This window comes from Chironomus tepperi, unplaced genomic scaffold, assembly GCF_022539635.2.
Source record: "Chironomus tepperi strain 1889 unplaced genomic scaffold, CSIRO-AGI_Ctep_v1 contig_389, whole genome shotgun sequence".
Taxonomy (NCBI): domain Eukaryota; kingdom Metazoa; phylum Arthropoda; class Insecta; order Diptera; family Chironomidae; genus Chironomus; species Chironomus tepperi.
The window spans coordinates 34,707-57,612 of NW_027226511.1; the positions used below are offsets into that span (position 1 = coordinate 34,707).

The 22,906-nt window shown below is 29.8% G+C and overlaps 4 protein-coding genes across 5 annotated transcripts; all 4 read right to left on the reverse strand.

Annotated features, from left to right (window-relative positions):
* Positions 1-55: 55 nt before the first annotated feature.
* LOC139096433 (uncharacterized) lies at positions 56-2,885 on the reverse strand. Its single transcript, XM_070648146.1, has 7 exons — positions 2,654-2,885; positions 1,902-2,324; positions 1,635-1,824; positions 980-1,206; positions 682-877; positions 365-588; positions 56-300 (listed from the first exon to the last, which is right to left on the reverse strand). The coding sequence occupies exons 1-7, from the start codon at positions 2,883-2,885 to the stop codon at positions 92-94; spliced, it is 1,701 nt and encodes a 566-aa protein (XP_070504247.1). The 3' UTR covers positions 56-91.
* Positions 2,886-3,039: 154 nt separating this feature from the next.
* LOC139096426 (uncharacterized) lies at positions 3,040-5,873 on the reverse strand. The gene is made up of 7 exons (XM_070648139.1): positions 5,621-5,873; positions 4,557-4,991; positions 4,301-4,490; positions 3,971-4,194; positions 3,705-3,909; positions 3,330-3,553; positions 3,040-3,275 (listed from the first exon to the last, which is right to left on the reverse strand). The coding sequence occupies exons 1-7, from the start codon at positions 5,850-5,852 to the stop codon at positions 3,064-3,066; spliced, it is 1,722 nt and encodes a 573-aa protein (XP_070504240.1). The 5' UTR covers positions 5,853-5,873; the 3' UTR covers positions 3,040-3,063.
* Positions 5,874-6,351: 478 nt separating this feature from the next.
* On the reverse strand, positions 6,352-12,432 carry LOC139096424 (uncharacterized). Of its 2 annotated transcripts, XM_070648137.1 has the most exons (4): positions 11,855-12,432; positions 11,324-11,765; positions 9,927-11,260; positions 6,352-9,293 (listed from the first exon to the last, which is right to left on the reverse strand). In XM_070648137.1, the coding sequence occupies exons 2-4, from the start codon at positions 11,757-11,759 to the stop codon at positions 6,834-6,836; spliced, it is 4,230 nt and encodes a 1,409-aa protein (XP_070504238.1). In that variant the 5' UTR covers positions 11,760-11,765; positions 11,855-12,432; the 3' UTR covers positions 6,352-6,833. The 2 variants fall into 2 exon arrangements, with proteins under 2 accessions (XP_070504238.1, XP_070504239.1); XM_070648138.1 differs by having other exon boundaries at positions 11,324-11,862.
* A 5,287-nt stretch (positions 12,433-17,719) lies between these two features.
* LOC139096429 (uncharacterized) lies at positions 17,720-19,998 on the reverse strand. Its single transcript, XM_070648143.1, has 3 exons — positions 18,345-19,998; positions 18,102-18,286; positions 17,720-18,037 (listed from the first exon to the last, which is right to left on the reverse strand). The coding sequence occupies exon 1, from the start codon at positions 19,810-19,812 to the stop codon at positions 18,541-18,543; it is 1,272 nt and encodes a 423-aa protein (XP_070504244.1). The 5' UTR covers positions 19,813-19,998; the 3' UTR covers positions 17,720-18,037; positions 18,102-18,286; positions 18,345-18,540.
* Positions 19,999-22,906: the final 2,908 nt, after the last annotated feature.

Sequence of the window (22,906 nt, forward strand, 5' to 3'; positions counted from 1 at the left end):
ATTATAATTGTCAATACAAAGAGCGGAGAGACAGAGAGAGTTAAAAAGACAAAAGTGTGCTGATTGGCTCAATTTTATTTCCAAAATCATTTTACAACAGAACAAGAATCTCAATTAATTCACTGTACTCATACTCTTTTGAGAAATAACCAATGTATATTTTCTTAGTGGTGTCGATGACTTTTCCAATAACATTTTTGCAATCGTGCATTGTTCGGCCGACATAAAGCTTCGCTGATCCTTCGTAACCACCTATAACTGCATTATTTGGGAATGTTCCAGTAAATGGGATCCATTCATCTATAAAATGATTAAAATTTTTAATTGTTGATGTCATGTCCAAAAACAGTAAAAAATTGCTTACGTTTTTTACCGGTCGTCAAAATTTCAATTCCATCCTCAAACTTGTATTCAATTCCCATAAATGGTAAATATATTAACTTTAAATTTGGTACAAACTTTCCAACTATCACATTGTTCTCATATCTTCTTCTTGCTACATAAGTCTTTATATCACCCTCATCCACGGATATTGAGTCTTGAGGTATTGGATCAGTTGATGAGTTGTACGGGATCCAACCTTCGTCACTGTGTATAGTTAATATTTTAGAATTAGTATTAAAACTATTGCAGTCATAGTTCAAATGAACTTCTTTAGTACCAAACTTAGACATGTCCTACCTTAGAATTAAAATTTCAAATTCCTTAAATTTGTGCTCTTTTGAATAATAAGGAACATAAATTGTTTTGTCAATGACTTTGCCAATTACATGTTTGCCATCAATTGTTTTTCGACCGACAAATGTTCTAGCACTTCCTTCATATCCTCCTAGGACAGCATTATAGGGGAATGTTCCAGTAAATGGAATCCATTGATCTGCAAGAATATTATGAATAACAATCATTAGAAGACTGAATTGTAGGAACTTAATCTTAAATAAGAGCAATTCAAGTGCGAATTTTGATGCTAAAAACCTACGTTTTTTACTTGTCGCCAAAATTTCGATTCCATGATGAAAATTTGGTTCCCCTCCATAATATGGCACAAAAATTGACTTCCACTTTTCCAAGAATTTTCCAACAGTCAAACTGTCATCACTAAATCTATGTCTTGCGACATAAGCTTTTATGTCACCTTCATATACATAGACTGAATTAGGAGGAATAACGTTTGTGGACGAATTGTATGGATTCCAGACTTGATGACTAAAAAAAAATGTTTAAAATTGATTAGTGTTATTAAAAGTTGATTATTAAGCAGTCTAGAGATGAATATGGTGGATATAAGCTTTTTAATCGAGCAGCATTTCATGTTTACTAAGACATGACGGCTGATTTCGACCCATTTTGGAGAATGCGGTTCACAAAATTTTGTCAATTGGGTTCCTGAGCTTTAAAAATTATTTGAGCCATGATTAAGTCATCACCAAAGTACACCTCGATGGTAAGCTTCAACTTAACCTTCACACGTTATACAATTTATGGCAGTGTCATCCAGTTTGCACAACTCATTAACTTTTGTTGTCATAAAGACCTGACTAACAATTTCTATTGTATTTTCACTATTAGAACCCAAAAATCCTTCGATTGCCATAAAAGCCCAACCAAAATATCCCTTAGATTCATTACCTTACCTAATTTCATCAGCACGGCCTGTTTCTGTCAATATCCAATTAACAAATTTAGGTACGTTTGTGAACACAACATAGCTATCAAATTTACAATTCTCAGTATTGCTAATGGTGGCTGATGACACAATTCCAATTATTGAAGAAGAACCAAAATGCGATTCTACTACAAATCCGGCTCCACTGTCACTTTTGCCTGTTTTTAAAAATGTTAAGAAAATGTGAAATGTTCAGATCACGAGGATGGAAGGGCAATATGTTAAGTCAACTTACAAGCACTTTCGCTTAAATCACCACCACAAAATGTCCGTTTTACACCTGAATGCAACAAACAATCTTCTTGACCAACAGTCGGAATCTTGAAATATTTCAACTTTTCATCAAGACCATTCTCATCCGAGTATGCTCCATATCCAACCATAAATCCAGTTACTTCAAAAACTTTCTCATCTGGTAAAGGTAGACAAACTGGTTGGATATTCTCTGACAATTTTACAGATTGATTTAACTTAATAATTGCAAGATCAGCATCGAATTTTGTGCCTCGAGTTGAGTTCCATTCTGGATGGATTTTAATTTCAATGACATCATAAATTACTCCGTTATTGTTGGAAATATCAACGGCACCGAGAGTTATAGAAATTTGATCTGCTGATAGCCTTTGATCTGGTCCTTTATTTTCTATGCAATGTGCAGCTGGGGAAGATTAAAAAAAAAGTTTTTTTTTGGGATTTCCTGAATGAAATGTTGTACGAATGTTGTAAAATAAGTTACTAGAGCGAATCTCTCCGGGATACGGTATAAGTACACCGCTGGTACAGTACGACTATGCAAATCGGTTGTATGATTAAGTTGTACGATGGTATAATATTGCTGCACAAATAGAACGATACAGCTATTACACTTTTGTATTGTAGCAGTGGTGTACCATACAGTTATTCCACCGGAGAAATCGTCCACTGTCTTTCCACCACTAAACAGGAACTGTTCTTTCATAATTTATAAGAAATAATCTCATTATTTACCTGTAAGAATATACTGATCACTAATTAATGTCCCAGAACATAAGAATTGTCTCTGACTTAGATTTTTAAGAAACAATCCAGCAGCCCATGGCCATTGAGCATCTTCAGCTAGGCTTCCATTGTTACTTAGAACTTTTGTAATTTCAGAACTTTTTTTAGATAATCCACATTGATGTTGAGAGTAGACTGACACAGCAAGACTGATCAGAAGTGTAAGCAGTTTGATGATCATGATGAAACTGAATTGTCATTGATTTTTGAGACTTAGAAGTTGAGCATGATTGTAAGTGAATCAATTTAAGAGAGTGAAATACTAAATTGAGAGCGGTAAGTGAACTCTCATGAGGAATAAGTCATAACTTAAGTAAAGAGAGACATACAAAGAGTTAAGTTTAAATTCTCATTTATTGTCAATTTTCAAGAACTAAAATTTCAAATGAACTTTGATACTTGAATTCTTTATCAAAATATCCAACTGATATGGTCCTTGATGAATCAGTAACTTTTCCAATTATTAACTTTCCTTGATGCTTAACTCGACCGACATAAAGCTTGGATCGTCCCTCGTGTCCACCTTGGACTGCATTCGATGGAAATGTTCCAGTAAACGGAATCCATTTATCTGGCAAAAAATACGTAAATTATTCTTCCATAAAAGCATGTCAAATTAACTTACGATTCTTATTTGTTGTCATTAATTCAATTCCATCATTAAATCTTTGTTCTATTCCGTTGTATGTTACATATACTAAGCTCCACATTGGGATGTACTTTCCAACAATTAAATTGTTTCCAAGCTTTCGTCTTGCTACGTAAGTTTTCACATCACCTTCTTGGACCGAGATTGCATCAGTTGGTATGTTATCTGTTGTTGCATTATATGAAGTCCAACCATCGTCACTGAAAAGGAACAATAAACTTTAAGTCATGAACTTATCCCGGGGAGCATCTAAGGATACGCCCCTCTCTTATCCTAACCTGGAAATGGTGCTAGTAAGTTCTATCTAATCTAGATCTTTGTGGATTATAGCTTATGCACTACAAAACTTACCTCAATACTAAAATGTCAAAATCATCCTGAAATTCATGTTCCCTTGCAAAATATGGAACAAATATTTTTTTCGATGAATCTACGACCTTTCCAATAATGTAATTTCCATCAATCATTTTACGGCCTACAAAGAGTTTGATAGTTCCTTCATATCCACCTTGAACAGCATTCGATGGGAATGTTCCAGTGAATGGAATCCATTGGTCTGAAAATGATATATTATTATTCGACATTCAGCTATTAGGAATTGATTGTAAGTTTCTTACATTTTTTATTTGTTGACAAGATTTCAATGTCATCCCAAAATTGCAGTTCTGCTCGAAAATAAGGCAAAAAAATTGAGTTATATGCCGGAATAAACTTCCCAATTATCAAGTTTCCATTCATCTTTCGTCTTGCTACATAGGTTCTCACTGTGCCTTCATCAAGATATACCGAATTTGGTGGAATGTAAGTAGTTGATGGGTTGTAGGAGTTCCAAACTTCGTTACTAAATGAAATAATGAAAGTTATTAAAAATTTCAACACATTCGATGGCAATTCCTATCTGTAGCTTACAGCATACAATCTACACCACATAATTATCATTTTCTCACCTTATCTCCTTATCACGACCAATTTCTCTCAAAATCCAATCAACAAATAGAGGAACACTTGTGAATACAGTATAGCTATTGGCTCGACAATTTTCATCACGTGCCAAAATGGCTGCTGATACAATTCCAATGACTTCAAATGTTGATTTAAAAGATTTGACCACAAATCCAGCTCCACTATCACCTCTGCCTGGAAATTGTTCAAATATATCCATCAAAATTTATGAATTTATTGAAAAAATAAATTGAATCTCACATGCACTTTTGGTTAAATCACCGCCACAAAAGGTCCTTTTTGATGCTGTAGTTGAGAATCCACTCGGATGCCATAAGCAGTTCTCTTGCGTAACAGTTGGAATCTTTAAGAATCTCAACTTTCCATCTAAAACATCATCATTAGACACTCCAAAACCAGCCACATAACCTTCAATTTCAAACACTTTTTCATGTGATTTTGGCAAACATGCTGGTCGAATTTTGTTTGAAAACTTAACAGGACGATCAAGTTTGATGATTGCCAAGTCAGCGTCATATGGTGTTCCAACAATATCATTCCAATCAGGATGCATTTTAGTTTCAACGACTTTACGTATAACTCCTTTATTTTCAGATGAATCAGCTGTTCCAAGTGTGACTGTGATTCGATCAGCATCATATCTGGAATTTCCTTTGTTATGAATGCAATGTGCAGCTGAAATAGTTTAATTTATTATTGGAAAATCCATTTTTTTTTGTTGTTTTAAAATTTACAGAGATTTGAAGGAATGGGAAACTCCAGAATGAATAACAGAAGTGCAATTTTGCTCAGAGAGTCAAGTTGCTCTCTCATTGCTGTATTTGTCAAACAAGATCAAGGTGTTAATAACTTTCATGCTTGCAATTGCTTTTTAACGGTAAACAAACAAGATTTATTGAAAAAAAAACACGATTGCGGATTTAATTCCTGATTATTTGCTGTCATATTTAAAGGCTGGCATATTGACTGGTTTTGTCTTTATGCAAGCTTAAGGTAAATTACATTGATAATGAATATGAAACTTGTTGTTGTCTATTTTGAATTTTGCATTGTTTATGGAAGTGGTGAGCATGTTTTTTCATGCCAAAATAATCTCAAACTGTTGTAATCAACCAAAATGTGATAGTATGAGAAACCTGATGTCTAGTCATCAAAAAACCCTAAATATATCCATTTTTTAAATGAATTTTTGGAATTTTGAATCAAAAAATTCAAGCAAGTTAAAGAATTTTCCCAAATTTGAGGGGATATCCTCTTAATTATGATGTTTCTTACCTACTTTACATAAACAATAACTAACTCACCTGTAAGTATAAACTGATCACTAATCAACGTCCCCGAACAGAAATAATTCCTATATTTTCCATCATTAAGATACAGTGCAACTGCCCATGGCCATTGAGTATCTTTAGCTGATTCTCCATTATATATTAGACCAGTTGGACCTGCAGAATCAATTCCTGAAATTCCACATTGATCTTGAGAATTAACCAAGACAAAAAGGTTGATTAGAAATACAAACAGTTTCGTGTTCATAGTAAGACTGAAGAAAACTGTAACTTTATTGCAAACTGAGATGGTGGAGAAATTGTTCTCAATTTTGCTTAAGCTGCAATGAAGAGAGTGAGCTGTAATTTGGTTGAAATAAAAAGAGTAAACAAACTTATTTTACTCTCCAGAGAATTTAACTTAAATTACGTTACAGTATTAGTGAAATATTCAGATTTGAAGCTTTTTGGGGCCAAGTTCCATATTCTCTGTATTATATACTTAGAATTATTATTATAGGATTCAATGAGGTTTCCTTTGAACACTCACGATTTTTGACGAATTAGAAAGTACTACCCTAACGGACAAATATCGTACTTTCAAGAGCAGAATAAGCTGAGAGCAACGGTCACTAATGTGATCATCTCGTAAATTTAAGGTGAGTTCGCTCTCGAGAGCATGATCTTTGCCTGAAAATGAATTTTGTTAATATCTCAAAAATCAGAGATTTTTTTATTGAATTATTGAAATGTTTGGATATAAATAATGGATATACATAAATTATATTGAGTATTTTATATTATCTATGATGCTTAATAATGAAGGAATAGATGAATGTAATCCAAAACTAATTTCAAGTCATACATCAACATCTACTTGCAATACGCATATGCCCCTAGACTTTCACGATACCGAGAACTGAGCAGGAATAGCCATAATTTACCATTCCTGTTCGGATTGCGTTTCGTGTTTCCGTAGAGCATGGAAATTATGGCAAGGCTCTATTTTTCCTTATATGATGTGCATGTGTATGACAGGAAACGATTTAAAGGGATCAGTTTCTTGGATATAGTTTATAATAATCCTATGAATATTAATTATTAAATCTGTGGTACCACGGATACGGATAAGGATAATAAAGCTAGAGCTCGAAGTCGACTCGGACTTTACACAGAATCGAATCCATACAAATTCCGAATAGTCTTTGAGTTCTGACTGAAGCTTTAAATTGTATAAAAATGTATTAATTTACATAATAAAATCATTAAAAGTAGTAATTTTTTTGGAAATTTGAAGCTCATTCATCTCGTCTTCATTAAAGACGTAAGCCATTAACTTCATCAGATTATCTAAAATATTCTTACGAACTAAAATTCTCTTGGCAAAAACAAAATAATCTATAATAAATTCCTTAAGTCGATTCTTATTTTCCGAGAAAATTTCCTTCAAGAACTTTTCAAATTCAGGATAAACTGGATCATGGATGAATGAAATGTACTTAAAAATGACTGAATATAATAATATAATGTCTTGTAGTTCAGTCCATGAGTCCTTATAGGTCATGTAAAGATTTTTATATGTTCTGAATACGCTGGGATCTGTTGATCTAATTGCATGTACCAAAGGATGTAAATCTGATCGATAATTATAGAACAAAACCTGTCTGATGCTGTCTCTATCATTATCCAATAATTCTTGAAATTTTAATCCAAAATACATCAATCCTTTCTCATTTGATGGCTTTGAGGCATAAAATTCAACAAATTTGATCATTTTGTTGATGAGTTCTGACTTATTAGACTTAAATAAGTCATAAATTCTTATCAAAACTTTGTTTAAGATTTTCACATCGACATGCTTAAAGATTTTGAATTCAATAAGCTTATTGTAGACCAACATTTCTTCCTTGACCTTCATATTCTCCTCAAAGAAGCTGAGAAGCTTAACGAAATTTTTATCAAATTTATTGTCGATATTTTCAATTTCGTCATCACAAATCAACGTTTGTCCACTTTTGTTAAACATTTCATGCCAATTTGAGCCAAAACAATACTCGACAAGTTCAATAAACTTCATAAAGTCATCAGAATCACTCAACAAGTCATTAGTCATGAATATTTTAATCATGTTGCTCTGCTCATCAACTTTCCACAAAATTTTGAGAAAATTTGAATTTTTAGTGAGGAATATCGACCATAATTCCAGTGATCTCAATGATAATTTGCTCTCCTTTTCCTTGAGGATTCCCAAAGCCTCCTTAACCACCAGTGCTTCAGCTTTTGGATGTAACTTTTGCTTTCCCGTCTGAACTTCATTACACATAAAGTTTAATAAAAATAGACGAGAAATTTGAAATTTTTTCTTCTCCGATTCCATAATTGATAAAATTTTAAATACTTTTGGAAATTCATCAGGCTTAATTGATGGATCATGATTAAATAAATTTGATATTATGAATTGTGCCATAAAAAATTGATTATATGATTCATGTGCAAAATCAAATGAATCATGATGATCTGGATCACATGTTAAGAACTTATATCTGGTGATTCGTTCCGTTGTGTATTTATGCTTCTCTTTTTCCCAATTCTTCTCAATTGACAGCTCCTCAAGCTTAAATCCAAACTTTTCATCATAATGATTCCCAAATGCTGATTTAAGTGCAAATGCTTGATGAAATTTCAGCAACTGAACGCCAGCCAGAGGATTTCTTTCATCACTTTTAAAATTAATCTCAGTTTTTCGTCTGATTCGATCGACAACCTTCTCGAAAATCTCACAAAGGCTTGTGTTGATGTCAATTTTGGATCTGATGAATAAGGCTGTGATATTTTCGATAATTTGTGGATTCTCAATTGTACACAAATTTGATAAATTTTCCTCAATTCTGTCAATTAAGGATAGGATTTCCTGTGCAATTTGAAATCTTTGCGATGAATTGCAAAAATTTAGATTTTTTAATGTTGTTTCGATAAACATTCTCTTTTCTTTTCTGTAGATTGTTATGACTGTCTTATAAGCTTGAACCTCAAAGATATCCACAAGTCTTTTAATATTTTCTGGATGAAATGATATCCAAAGTTGATGTTTTCGTTCCATTTTGAGGATGATTAGTAATTTTATGAAGAATTCAAAGACTTTTGGGCTCACATCGTCAATAGTGTCAAGCAACAAGATGATCTTATTCATGTCAAATAATTTCTTGAAGATTTTAATTTCCATTTCCGATTTTAATTTTAGAATCTTTTGGAATAACTCGTTTATGTCTTGAATTTTTAGCTTCTTCTCACTCTTTGTGTATTCCTCAAGGATGTCCTTGTGATCCTTAACTTTTATGTACGATACCCAATAACTCTTGTAACTATTTTTCAACTTTATTGACAAATCTTTAAATGATGCTGTTCTGATTTTTTTATGACTATCAGCAAGTAAGAAAAACTTTTCATTTTCAGTCTCACTTTTGATCTGCATATAGTTCTTGACCTTCTTATTCGCTACCATTTCCTCATCTTGAACCTTTTCATCCATTTCGATTCTTACATCAACAAATTTTCTTCTTATTATTTCACATTTTATGTCTGTTTGATTGTTGTCGGAGATTTTAATTGTTTGATTTTTGATGAGACAGTCTCGGATTTCGCTGGATGTGAGGAGCTTGAGGACATCTGCATCGCTTTTGAAGAGGTCATTAAATGTTGTTTCAACACCCTAAAATTAAAATTTATTTAGTTTTACTATTTAAAATGCAAAATGTGTATAAGGGAGACTGTAGTCTAAATATGAAGTTTCTTGACCCAAACCATGCCACATTTGGCCATTTCCCGAACCACTTAGGCTAGATTGACTTTGGTCCCACGTCACATTCGATAAAATGTAGCCTCTGGAAAAGCCAGATTTTTGACCATTCCTATGACGTGTGAATTTCTAGTCCAATAATCTAATAATACTAGAGTATCGGAAGCGCCCATCTTCAGAATTTTTAGCTTCACATAGTTTCACGTGGCATCACATTCCCCCTGATACCCCTCAATTTCCGGCTTCACATGGCTACCGTTCTTGAATCAGCAAAGGAATTGGGAGTTTATAATATAGATTGTCATAAACCCCGAACAGACATTTAAGGACGGTCATTTAAGTTGGGATGTTTACTGTCTGCTAAGGCACTTTGGGAATGATCAACCTTTATTTTGAGATATCAGTTAAGGATTGGAAAACAGTCATAAATGACCACCTTAAGTACCAGGCCTAGGATTCAAAATCACATCCGAGTCTCGCCAATTTATGGCTGGACTTTGATTGTTAAGCCAGCTAGAGCATAATTTGACAAAAAATTCAACCTACCTGAAATATTATTTTTCCATGTGATAATCGTTCCTTCATCGACTTTGTTAGATTCTCAAACTTTATAACCTGACTGTTGTCATGTAACATCTTTAGTACATCCAAAGTATTGCTCATTCTCGATTCGTATGTGTATTTGTGATATTTGAAAAGTTCATTAAAGTTTTTCTCATTTTTCTGCTTTCTCATTAGCGTATCGGCATTTTCCCGAATATTTGCAACATCACTCAAGCGATACTTTATCATTATTTGAACGACCGATGAAATTAGTTCCGAATGAATCAGTTCCTTTGGTTCATTTAAAGCATTCTTAATTATTTCCTCAAATTCTTGGTTCTTTTCACATTCCTTGACGACATTATCCTCAAAAAATTTTTTGGATGATGAGAAATTACTGCATGAGTATGGATTTGTATTATTCATGAATGTAATCATACATGCAAGTCGACTCAACTCCTTAATCATCACTCCAATGACTTCATACTTTTTAATTTTATCCATCAAGTTTTTTGCTCCGATATAAATGGTTCCATTTGCTAGCATGTCAGCCTTAGTGACGATTGAATTAATCTGATCTTTATAAAATTCAATGTCCTGTTTAAAATCACAGAAAATTTTAAGTTTTTTCCATGTCGCAGCTACTTTAAGGACCAATGAACATTCCGGGATCTCATCAAGTATCTTAAATGCATCTTCGATGCACATCCATTGAATCTGTGACTGTTGTAGATTAAAATTTACTTTTGTTTTTGATTTGAGAATGAATAAGTGTGCAACTGGTGATTCACTCAAGTTGATGTTAGCCGAAATTTCCTCATAAAATGAATTTGAGTCATCGCTTAATGCAACAATATCGCCTTTATTGTCACGATCAAATATGATTCCTTCATTATTTCTGTTATAAAAATGACACAAGTGTGGCTCACTGTCAATCTTTTCCTTTAATTCCGTCAATTTATTTTCACCAAGTAATCGATGCATACTCTCACACATGTTGATGAATTCTTGAACCTTTGGTGAAGCTTTTTTGTAATCAAAGCCGACTTTTTTTGATGGAAATCTTGAATTTAACTTTAACAAGTTTATGATGATTTTATTTGCATTTTCTCGACTATTGTTGTCACTTGTTTCATCGGTGTAGTTGATCCATGCAAATTCAACTGCATTGCGTCCATTTGTGTCTTCACAGTCAACATGAAATCCATATTCGATGAGATTTTGAACCATTTTGCAGTTGTTTTCTTGTACGGCTACCATAAGGAGATTACAGCCTGATTCATTGCCTAGTTCTTGAAGTTTAATCTTTTCCTTGGTATGAAATATTCTGTGAACACCTAAAATTGTTAAAAAAATTGGATATACTGGATGAAAATTAATAAAAATCACCAAAAACTAACCCGACTTCTCCAGCTTTAATTCCTTCATAATAAAAATTTTGCAATATTCAGTCAATGATCCATCAGGGTCCTCAAAATAATCCAGCATATAAATTCTCTCAGATCCAGCCATTTTCCAAAATATATATCTGTCAAGCTTCCCAACCGTTGACTCAAACTCAAACATGATTAAAGTTTTTTTGCTAAATTTTAATTTTCTAAAATTTTTAACAAAATTTTGGTCAAATTTGTCATCAATTTTCATAGTCACTCCAATTAAATTGTCTATTGCGATGATTTCTGTTTTAAACCAGTGCGATGAAATCATCTCGAGGGACTTTTCCACGGACGATATGTTAATTATTTCAATAACATCTGCGGTATTGAGCTGTTTTTCGAAATTTTTCAATATCTGACGTTGGATCAGATGGAACTTGATTTGAAATGGAGTCTGCATTATGATCTGTAGAAAAAATTGTTAATTTTTATAATAATTTAAATAGTTTTTTGATTGAAAATTGTAATAATAATGCATTGCTATCCTATACCCACCTGGTGGTTTATAGATATTGCAGAATTGTTGTATTTTTCTTATTTTAAATATAAGAATTATTTCGAGTGCTTATAGATTGTCCTAGTAATATAAACTAAATAAAATTTATGAAGCAACAAGTCAGTTAATAATCATGATTATGATTCAAGAAATACATTATTCTCAAATAGAATTTATCATCAATATGAATAATCAGTCAATCCTTTTCAGACATGATGTTTCATTTTAAAATTATTACTCATTTAGAACATGATTGCACTGCGATGACTTTTAGTCTATCTAAATCAAGGCTATATAATTTGTTAAGTCGAATTTAGTAATAATTTAGAAACACTTTGAGATTAATAAGGAGACAAATATCATGTCTCCGGCTTAATTGTAATGTTTAATTAATATTTTCTGTCTTTTTGATCCTAACAATTTGATTAATCTCTTAAATATAATTCTAAACTTACTCGTTCTTATTCATCAATAATTTTTTACTAAATTGACTTATTTAATTAATTTCACGTTTAAATATTTCTTTTCATCACTTTCAACTCTCTGTCTCATTTTTTCTTATAGCATTCATTTTAGATTTTTATAGCAACTTTTGAATAAATTTCTACTGTTAATATTTGAATTCAAAAAATACGTTGAAATTTCTTTGAATTTCAATTGAATTATTAAAATATAACAAAAAACAATGTAAATTGTTTTACAATCCATCACAGGAAAAGGAAAGAATGGTTTGAAAATGTTTCCATAGAGAAATTGTTTAAGTATAAGTATTGCCATTAATTAGTATTGTCATGAAATAACAATTTGATTAGTTATTACTATTACTCTACGTCTAAGTCAATCTAATTTTCTGTGATGCTATTAATGATACTCAATTAACTATAATTTTGAGTCTAAATATGTTACTTATGCTGATATTGTTGGCAAATATGATACAGTTATCAAAAAATTGACATCAGTTTCTCAAATAATTGCATAAACTAAATGAACTGTAACAATTATGACAATAATAAAATATTATAAACTATCTGATTTCTGCTGTTGTCATATCTTCATAGCATTCAGCATATCTTAAATAAATCCCGGTCAATTATATACATCTTGATGATTTTCCTTCTGTTGTCACAAGATTCCAATTTTTGTTGCTGATCTAATTTCTTGCTTCCATCTAAAGATTCTGTAATTCCACATCTATAAAGCAATATTTATCATTCACTGATATTAATATTTCGTGTCTCATCTAGAAATATACATTAATTAATGGGATTCATTTTTTGTAAAATATTATATTTTTTCTATGTTTTTGTCTGAATTTATCAGAACTTTGTAGCTGAAATTTTATGATAAATTGATTAATGTTATTGAATATTATTGAGATGATTCCAAATTCAGTGAATCATGTCTAATTTTGGAGCTTAGTTAAATTTTATCTTCTTGATAAAAAAAATAATTTTTCTCAAAATTATGCATTTTTACATTTCTGTATATAATTCTTTGAAATTAATATCTCTGTTGCTTTCTAAGCATTATGCATTACTTTTCACTCATCTTATTCACTTTAATTACTACTTCACTATAATTAATTAAATTTAAATTTTGGAAAATAATTTTTTCTTTGATCACAATTTTTGTCAATAAAGTTTAGAGCTTTATTGCAAAACTTTTTGAACTTAATTCAAATTTTGAATTTAAACGGTTTTCTGATATTTTTTGAATTTTAACCGTCAATTCATCATGTTGTGAAGGACTTGCTTCGTGAATTTGGTCTCGTGAACGTTATTTTTAAACTTCACATGTTCTGTAAGTAATTAATCAGATCTATTGTGAATCGTTTTACAATGAGTGACTTAATTAAATAAATCGATATTAATGTTTCTCGTGAAACATTATGGATTAATAATTTAAATTGTTGAGTATAGTTACTCATCTTTCTGCCTAATAAATCATAATCGTCGTCCTAATCATCATTTCCATTATCTGTCCAGTTTCGTCTTTAATTATTGACCGTCGTTCGCCGATGTTTTTACTTTCATCTTCGTGCCTGGAATGAATAAAAATTTTGGAAAATTCATGATTAGTATTTTTCATTACATTAATCGACTCATTCTTTTTTGTCTTTTCGAGTCATGTTATGCATATTTTAATGTTTTGATTTTTTTGTCTTAATTTACTCAATTTTGGATTTAATGACTTATAATTGCTCTTAACGACAATTTCGTCTTTTTGAATTTCTTGTATGATAAACTTATCATTCATCTTTTTCTTAACTTCTAAGTTAAGTGAATTAAATGGAAGTTCATTAATTATAAATTTGTTAGAATCGAATTCATTTTGTCTGTCGCTATACAAAATGTCATGAGTGATAATATTATTCTCAAAATTAGTAGATTCATTATCTGGATCTTTAACGAATTCATTTGACGTCTGTGTCGATGTATCTACATAAGTCTTTACAATTTTATCCATTATGGATGTTTGACTTCCTGTGTCTATAAAACGTTTAATGACATTACTTTCACAATTTGATTCACTGCTGTAATTAGCAATCATATAAGACGATCTTTGTGATGTATGATAATTCAACAAATGCTCTCGAAATGATTCCGGTACATTTGTGAAGAACTCATTATTAATTAAATTACTGACAACATCAGTCACATTGCTATCAATATTTTGGTTGTTATTAATCGTGTTTGTATTACGGTTTAGTGATGAATTTTCTCTTTCATCTTCGTTAGAAACTTCCAGCGCTGTTCAATTGACATTTTCAGGTTTGACTTCATAATTTTGTAAATTGTGGCTTTTCTTCTAAAACAAAAAAGAGAGTGATGATTATGATTACAATTAGGAGTTCTGCACTTTAGATATTCCCTTGATGGACATGATTTATGTTGTGGATTTCCATAAACGTGCATATACTAGCTTTTTTAGCTAGTTCTGAAACTTTTTTGCCATCAAGTTTCAACAATTTTTACATTTGTTTGCAATGTGGTCGTTCTTGTTATGATACCAACAAGCAAAATTGGATTCATTTTCATCGCTATTATATTTTTCAACATTTAGAGGATTATTAATACTTTGGTTAGTGTGATAGTTAGTTCTGTGAATTTTTTGATGTTTTTCACAGAGTTCGTGAAGATCGAAAAATCTTTTGATTTTCCAAAATAATTTTTTTTGTGCTCAGAAAATCATGATTTTTCGATTCTTACGTAAATCATTACGTATTATTTTTTTACGTAACGAAGATCATTTTCAAAATTGCTACGTAAAATCATTTTGTTTACAAATTATGTTAATGAACAATTATCATTATTACATTAATACTTTACATGATTTGTTTCTACACCACTTTTAGATCATTATCAAGTAGTTTTGAATCTATTTACACTACTTTAACTAAAATTAGCTGAATTTTCATTCAAAGTGATATGCTCGATCATATTTTTAGTTACATTAGCACCTAAAAACGTGTAAATAAATTCTAGATAGAGATTTCAGATGATTATCAAGTCATTTTAAATTGAATCAAACCTTTTTAAGCGATTATAGTGAAAAATATATAGTGAAGAAGTTTTTTAAAATTTTGGATTCTGGATCTTAAGTCCTACCAACTCTGCTTTTAATTTTTAACTTTATTTAAAGGCTGCAATGAGTTGTCAAAAGATATTCAATACTTGTTAAATTTTGTATTCTTTTTTTGGAAAACTGTCAATCTGTATCGCTATTTCTCAATTTGTCATTTTTTTAGCTTCATTTACATCTCACAAATATTGCTTATTCTTCCTTAATCATCTCACAAGTGTTGTTGCAGCAATTTTAGTTTTTTAAAACATTAATAAAAATTTCATTAAATTTTGAATCTTAACTTAGCGCCAAAATGGCAAGATTTTTGGACGATATTGCCAGAGTTCGAATGCTTGTGCCCGAGAGCGTAGACTATGCAAGATTTTTCATACAATGAAAATCCTTAACTGCACGACAATGCAAGAAAACAGCTATAAATCGGACCGATTTTTTTATCGGTCCGATTTATTTTTACAGACAAATCGTCCATAACTTGATCAACTTGCATACAAGTTATGGACGATTTTTGCCAGATTTTGAAAGATATTGCAAGATTTTTTATTAAAAAATTTTAAAAATTAAATTTTTGTTCTCTTTTTTTCTCTTTTCATATAATTTCACAAGCGTTTGAATCTTTTAAAAACCTTTTGTACTCGTCCGATTTTTGCCAGATTATGCCAGATTTGTCTTCGGATTCGAACCGTGGATCGCTTGATTTGAAAATTGTTTGATGTCCTACACTTAACCGCTGAGCTACCGCTATATGAAATTATATAACTTTATATGTGGCAAAAAATATATAAGTTACTAATGAAATTCAAGCATGAAAAAATATTTTTAACATAACTTTTTGAATTAAATTTACATTAACCTTTTTTAAAATGTTTTTTTTTAATTTTTTAAATTAATTATTTTAAGTTTATTTTATTCACATGTGAATGTAATGAATTTTTTTATATTCGGAAGTTAGTTTTTTTTAACGAATGGGAAATATAGTTAGTTGTAATAAGTTTGTTTTTTAATTCTACATGAATTTATAATCAAGAAAGAAAGCGAAGTCTCAACTTCTAGTCAATCTAGGAAAAAATGTGTCCGGCATAATCTGGTTTAAATCAAAAATATATAACTTGGTAAACTTTCTGAAAATTCCGAAAAAAAAATCAAAAAATATCTGGCAAAATCATTCAAGAATCTTTCAATTTCTGTCCGATATTCGAAAGACTTTTTCATCCGATTTTTGCAAGATTTATCTTGCACAATCGGACCGAAAAACTGCAAGTTTTTTCGTAGGTTTTCAAAGAAAATTTGTCTGGCAAATTCTGGCAAAAATCGGACGTCTAAGATTCGTCAGATTTTTGCCAGAAAATGCAAGATTTATTTTCTGGCAATATCGTTCAAAAATCTTTCAAAATCGGACGGAATTTTTCGTGCGAAAAAATCGTCCAGCATCTTGCGAAAATCTGGCAAAATCGGACGGAAAAAAAAGTCTGGCGAAAATCTTTCCATTTTAGCTCAAGGGAAATGCTTTAAACAAAAAAATAAGCAGCATAAAAATACTTAAACCATTGGAAAGGAAACAGAAGTTTTCATTTTCCATGATTAACAAGTTTCTCAGCCAACAACTTCTTCATCAGTCCATTCACTGCCTTTAAATTCTAAACCACAATAACAATCACAATAGTCAGCTGTAAAAAACAAATAAAATGCTCAATTTATTGAGAAAAGTCTCTTTTAATCCACAAAATTTCAATAAACAACTACAAAATTTTTCACATTAAAAATGCTTTTTTAATCATTAAGATTATTTAAAATACAAAAATTAAATATTTAAATATATTGAAGAATACAAAATTGAATTTTCTTTTATTGAGTATTTTTAAATTTATATTTTTAAATATTTTTATAATTGTTCACTTATTACATAACAACGCAAGATATCGACATTCTACTGCGTCTTACTCGATTTAAGAATTTAAAAAAATATACTGTTTTTAAATTCTAATAAACCAGAAAACAAACTCGAATTTTTGGCTTAAACCACATAAAAATAAACAAAATTTTAAATATATTTTAATTAATTAAATTTACACCAAAAAACAATTTCCTAAGAATAATTTTGTTATTTGCATTAATGTGAAATAATTTTAAAATTTTGAAATAAAAATTCATTAATTTAATTAAATTTGAATTCAATAATATTGTGTCAAATATAGCTTTTGAATTCGCAAATTTAAATACAAATTATTTTTAAAATTGGTTAGTATTTTTAAAAATAAAATACAATTATTAAAAAAATTTAACAAATAATAGAAAATTGTGTAAAATGTTAATAATCGTTAAATACAATGTTGTCAACACACTAGTGTCGTTGCTTATTACAAAGATGTGCTAAATTTAGACAACTTGTTTAATATAATTTTTAAATTTATAAATCAATAATTAAAGTTGAAAATAACTTTTAATAATAAAACTAATTTCTACAATACAAAATAAATGCAGCATTGACAAAGCTTCGACATCTTAAAGGTCGGATTTGTTGTATTTTTTAGGAATCCCACATTGATTTCCTTATTGCTGATTGAATATTACTGACTTTGTGATTTATAATAGTTTTTGTACTAAAAATAGAGTTATTATTAGATAATTTACATTAAATTGACTAGAAATGCTGTGATTTATTACCTTTCTTTGACATTGCTTAGCATTTTGTAGATTGAGCTGAGATGTCTCAACAATTTCACGTCAGTAATCAATATTGAGAGATTAATAGTTGATGCTTGATGAGTTAAGTATGCACATGGATGAGTAAAATTAATAAAACTGTTCAAGGAATGCTTGTCACACTGCCAAAGTTGTGCAAATTCATTCTGTTGAATTTCAAAAATATTATTAATTTAAATAGTAAATTGTTAATAAAATGCTTACCTTTGTGCAGTTACTAGACTCAATATGGTTGGTAATGATGCTAAGATATACTTCAACTAATCATTCAAGTCTAATGTCCTTAATATTTGTTGATATTTTAATGGTAATATCTCAAAAATTGATATCATATTTTTGCATCAAATCCTTTGTCCATGCAACTATTTCTGGATCTTTTGATTTATTTTCTAATGCTAAATCACGAATATTCTTGTTTTTTGTTTGAAAGTTTTGTTAAATATTCAATCTGGTCATCTTTATTGCTGATGTAAATTTGAATTTTTGACCATGTAAATTCGATGATGTCTTTAGTATTGCCAAAAATAGTATAGTGTAAGAGGTGATGTCCATTTATGCCATAATTGTTAATAAATTCTAATATTTCCGGTGGATTTAAAACGCTTTGAATTTTTTGCCAAAGATATTTATGAACTTCTAGGCTTTTATTATACCTTGCTGCCATTTGTAATATATTTTCCTGGTAAATATTCAAATTATTCAGAAAAGATTTTATTTGTCCTTTAAGAATCTTTTCAAGCTTCTCAAATACAAATTCTCCTACGGAACGATCCACAAAGCATGCTGCATAATTGAAAATATTCATGCCATTTTCATCAGTTTCTCGGAGTATTTCCAAAAATGCATCACAAGATTTACAAGAATCTCGGAATGTTTTCCACAAAATTTGATGAGTTTTTACTTCTTTTGAATAAACTGCAGCTGTGTGAAGCAAATTCCGTCCACTAAATCCTTTTGATCTCAAATTTTTTTGATAATCAGAGTCAGTTAAATGTTTTTTGAATTTATTTATTGTGAACTCAATTATGTCTGGATTGTTATAAATCACAAGAAGATGAATGTAATTATTATCATTTCTATTCTTTTCTAGGATCAACTTTTTCAGTTTTTTTTTATTTTGATAATTTTCTTTTAATTTTTCCCATAAAATTTGATGATTTTCTATTTTTTTATCTGCAATGAACAATTCCAATTCCTTAAGAGATTCAACATCAATCGTTTGAGTAATTATTAAGTGAGTTCTGTCCTCACATAATTCAACAGAATTGGTGATGTTAATCCATTCCAAGCTTAAAATTTCATTTTCTTCTTTTGATAGTTGCTCAAATTTTAAATTTTTTTTCATGATTTCATCACATTTGTTGTCTTCATATCCATTACTTTTTAACACTTTCTTGGCTTTATTCCATGTAAGTTCCTTGATTTCTTTTGTGTTTGAAATAGTAACATTTAAAAGTACATTACATCCAAAATCATCACGATGTTTACAAAATTGCAAAATTTCAGACTCATCAAAATATTTTTCAAGATTTTCCCAAAGAATTTCATGAAGTTCCAAACATGTATTTTGTTGTGCTGCTGATTGTAACAAATTTCGACTCAGAAATCCTAACGTTCTTAATAACTTCCTTATTCCTTCGCGGGATGTAATGCTTTCTAATTCGGTAATCATGAATTGAAAAATTTCACCAGTAGAAAATGAAGCCACAAGATTTAAAATATTCGAGCCATCATCATCAACTTCTCGAAGTATTTCCAAAAATTCATCATCAGAATTGCAAGAATCTCGGAATTTTTTCCACAAAATTTGATGAGTTTTTACTTCTTTTGAATAAACTGCAGCTAATTGAAGTAAATTCTATCCATATCGTCCTTTTGATCTTAAAATTTCTTGATAATGTGAATCATTGAGATTTTCTTTTATTTTGTTTAATGTGAACTTAATCACTTCTGCTGTGTTAAAAATCACAAGTTTATGAATAAAATTTCTGCCATTTTGATCTTTTTCAATTAAAAAATTCAGACGTGCTCCGCTATTGCCAAATTTAGTTAAACTTTCCCACAAAAGTTCATGATTTTTTATAGTTTCATCTGCTACAAATGCGTTTAAATCTTTAACAGTAAAATTATTATAATTTTTTTGCAAAATTTCGTTTATAAATTTAGAATTGCCAATATTTTGATAATCAATCCATTTTAGATTCAGAATTTTTTTTTCTTTATAAGTCAATTCTTCTGATTTTGTCTTTTTTTCTATTAATCTTTTGCAATGTTCAATTTTATCATTTAATTTGTTTTTTATATCATCGTTGCTGTTTAGTACTTCTTCTACTTCTTTCCATGCATATTTTATAACTTCGTGTGTATTATATACAATAGTATCATACATGAAATTGTCACCATCTTCATCAAGTCTAGTGATAAAATTAAGTAGATCGGAACTGTCAAAGAATTTACGAAAATTTCTCCAAAGAGTTTCATGAAGCTTTAATGATTTGTTGTATATTCCTGCTAAATGTAGCACACTTTGGTTGTTAAAACTATTAACAGATGATAACAAAATGTTTATGTTTTTATGATTCGTAATTTGATCGAGTTCATCTATTATAAATTGGAAAGTGTCATATGATCCTGAATGTGTAGCTATATGAAGTGAATTGTCACCAAACTGATCTCGTTCATCAAGCAATTTTAAGAATTCATCTGTCGATTTGCATAATTTAGAATAATCTTTCCATAAAATTTGAATAGTTTTGATTTCTTTTGCACTAATCAATGATTTTTGAAATAAATTTCTATAAGAACTTCCTTTCATTCTCAGCATTTCATGATAATCTTCAACTTTAAAGTATTTCTTAATGTTATTTAAATACATTTCAATTATATCTGTTATGTTATATTCAACTAGAAGATGAATGAAGATGTCCTCATTATTGTCTTTAATGTATAGCAACTGTATCAATTCCTCTTTATTTTTAAAAGATCCAACAAGACCTTCCATAACATTATGTGAAAGTCAATGTTCTATTATATGATGCAACATGCAAAGAGTCCATCAATGAGCGATTTCTGGGTGAACAAATTACAAAGTTTTGGAACTGAATTGTGATTTTCAAACAATTTCCACACAATTTCCATTTTTTCTTTACCATTCATGCACAGATGCATCACATTTACTTGGTCTTTATTTGATTGCGATATCAGCTTCACTATTTCAGTTTCTGATAGAATTCCATTTATAAATCTGATTAAAATATCATACTTCTGACGAAAATCTTGCTCGATTTTAAATAAAATTAAAAACAAACTTTCTTGATCGTTGTTCAAGTCGATTGCAATCTCTTTTAATTCACTTTTGTCCATCTTTTGACTTAGATTATCAAGAAAATCATTTAAATATTTTCCATCAAGTGTTGACTTAATTAAGTGCTGAATAATTTGATTTTTTAAAATAAAACTCTTTAAACTTGATTTATCCAAATGATTAATCATATAATCTTGAAATTCTGTGAATAAGTCAGTCTGACTGACGATTAAGCTGATGATTTTCTGATTTTGGCTTAAAATTGTTTGAACATCCTCACAACTTCCATATTTGAATAGTCTAATTATAAATATTTCCAGATTTAAACAATTTTCTTCAAATATTTCAGTCAAATTCTTTATATTTTCGACATTTTTGAAAAACGGTTCAGCAAATTTTGATAAATGTTTGTTAACAATTTTTGATATTGAGACATCATCAAAGCCTTCATTTAAAAACATTCGAATGACATGAAATTGTTGTCCTGTCAAAAAATGAATTAATTTTTCACAGAAATCATTTGTGATTAATTTCGATTTATTTTAGTTTTAAAATGTCAATAAAAAAGACAGCAACAAAATACTCGCGGAAGGTTTCATGTGTAAATAAGTAGGAATCACCAATTTTAATTATAAATCCACAACTAATGATTTCTGAGTCACAAACTAAAACATTTGCGTCATCATCCACTATTGATATATGGCCAAATGATTTCTGATTTGGAAAATAACTATTAAGTGCAAAGTATTTATGAAGATCAAAAAAATTAATGGATTTTTGCTGAAAAATTGCGTTTGTTTTTGCTCTTAATGGACCTTGTTTACTAGACCAGCTTGTAATTTGGATAAAAATAAATTTTTCATAAATTTTAAAATAAGTAATCTCAAAAAAATCATCTTTGATTGATTCGTAAACGTCAACAATCATTTTTAAATATTGTGGAGATCCAATTGAACGATTCTTTATTCCACGAATTCTTTGGGCTAATTTCCTTGCAATATCTTGATAATTTTTAGATTTTTTCGACTTGTCACATAATTTCAACTTTTCTTCCAACATATTTATGATTTCTATTAATGTTAATGGTTTTAATTTATAAATTGAATTAATTTTCAATTCTTCAGACAAATTATCTTCAAAATAGTCACGTGTTGTGATAAATAGTTGATTTCCAATATGCTTATTAACAGATTGAATCATGCCAATCAAAAATGAAGCAAAATCTGGCGCAATTTCATCAAATGCATCAAAAAGAATTGAAACTTTTCCATTTGTATAAAGATGTTTGAACATTCTGATTTCAAATTGATTTAAGGACTTTAATACGGTGCTGATCATAAAGTCTTGCAATTCAGGAACACCATTGTATGATTTAAAATCATTAATAAAATGCTTCAGATCAACATATGATATCCATCGATCGGGATAAGCTCCGTATATTAAATCATCCGAAATATTCTTC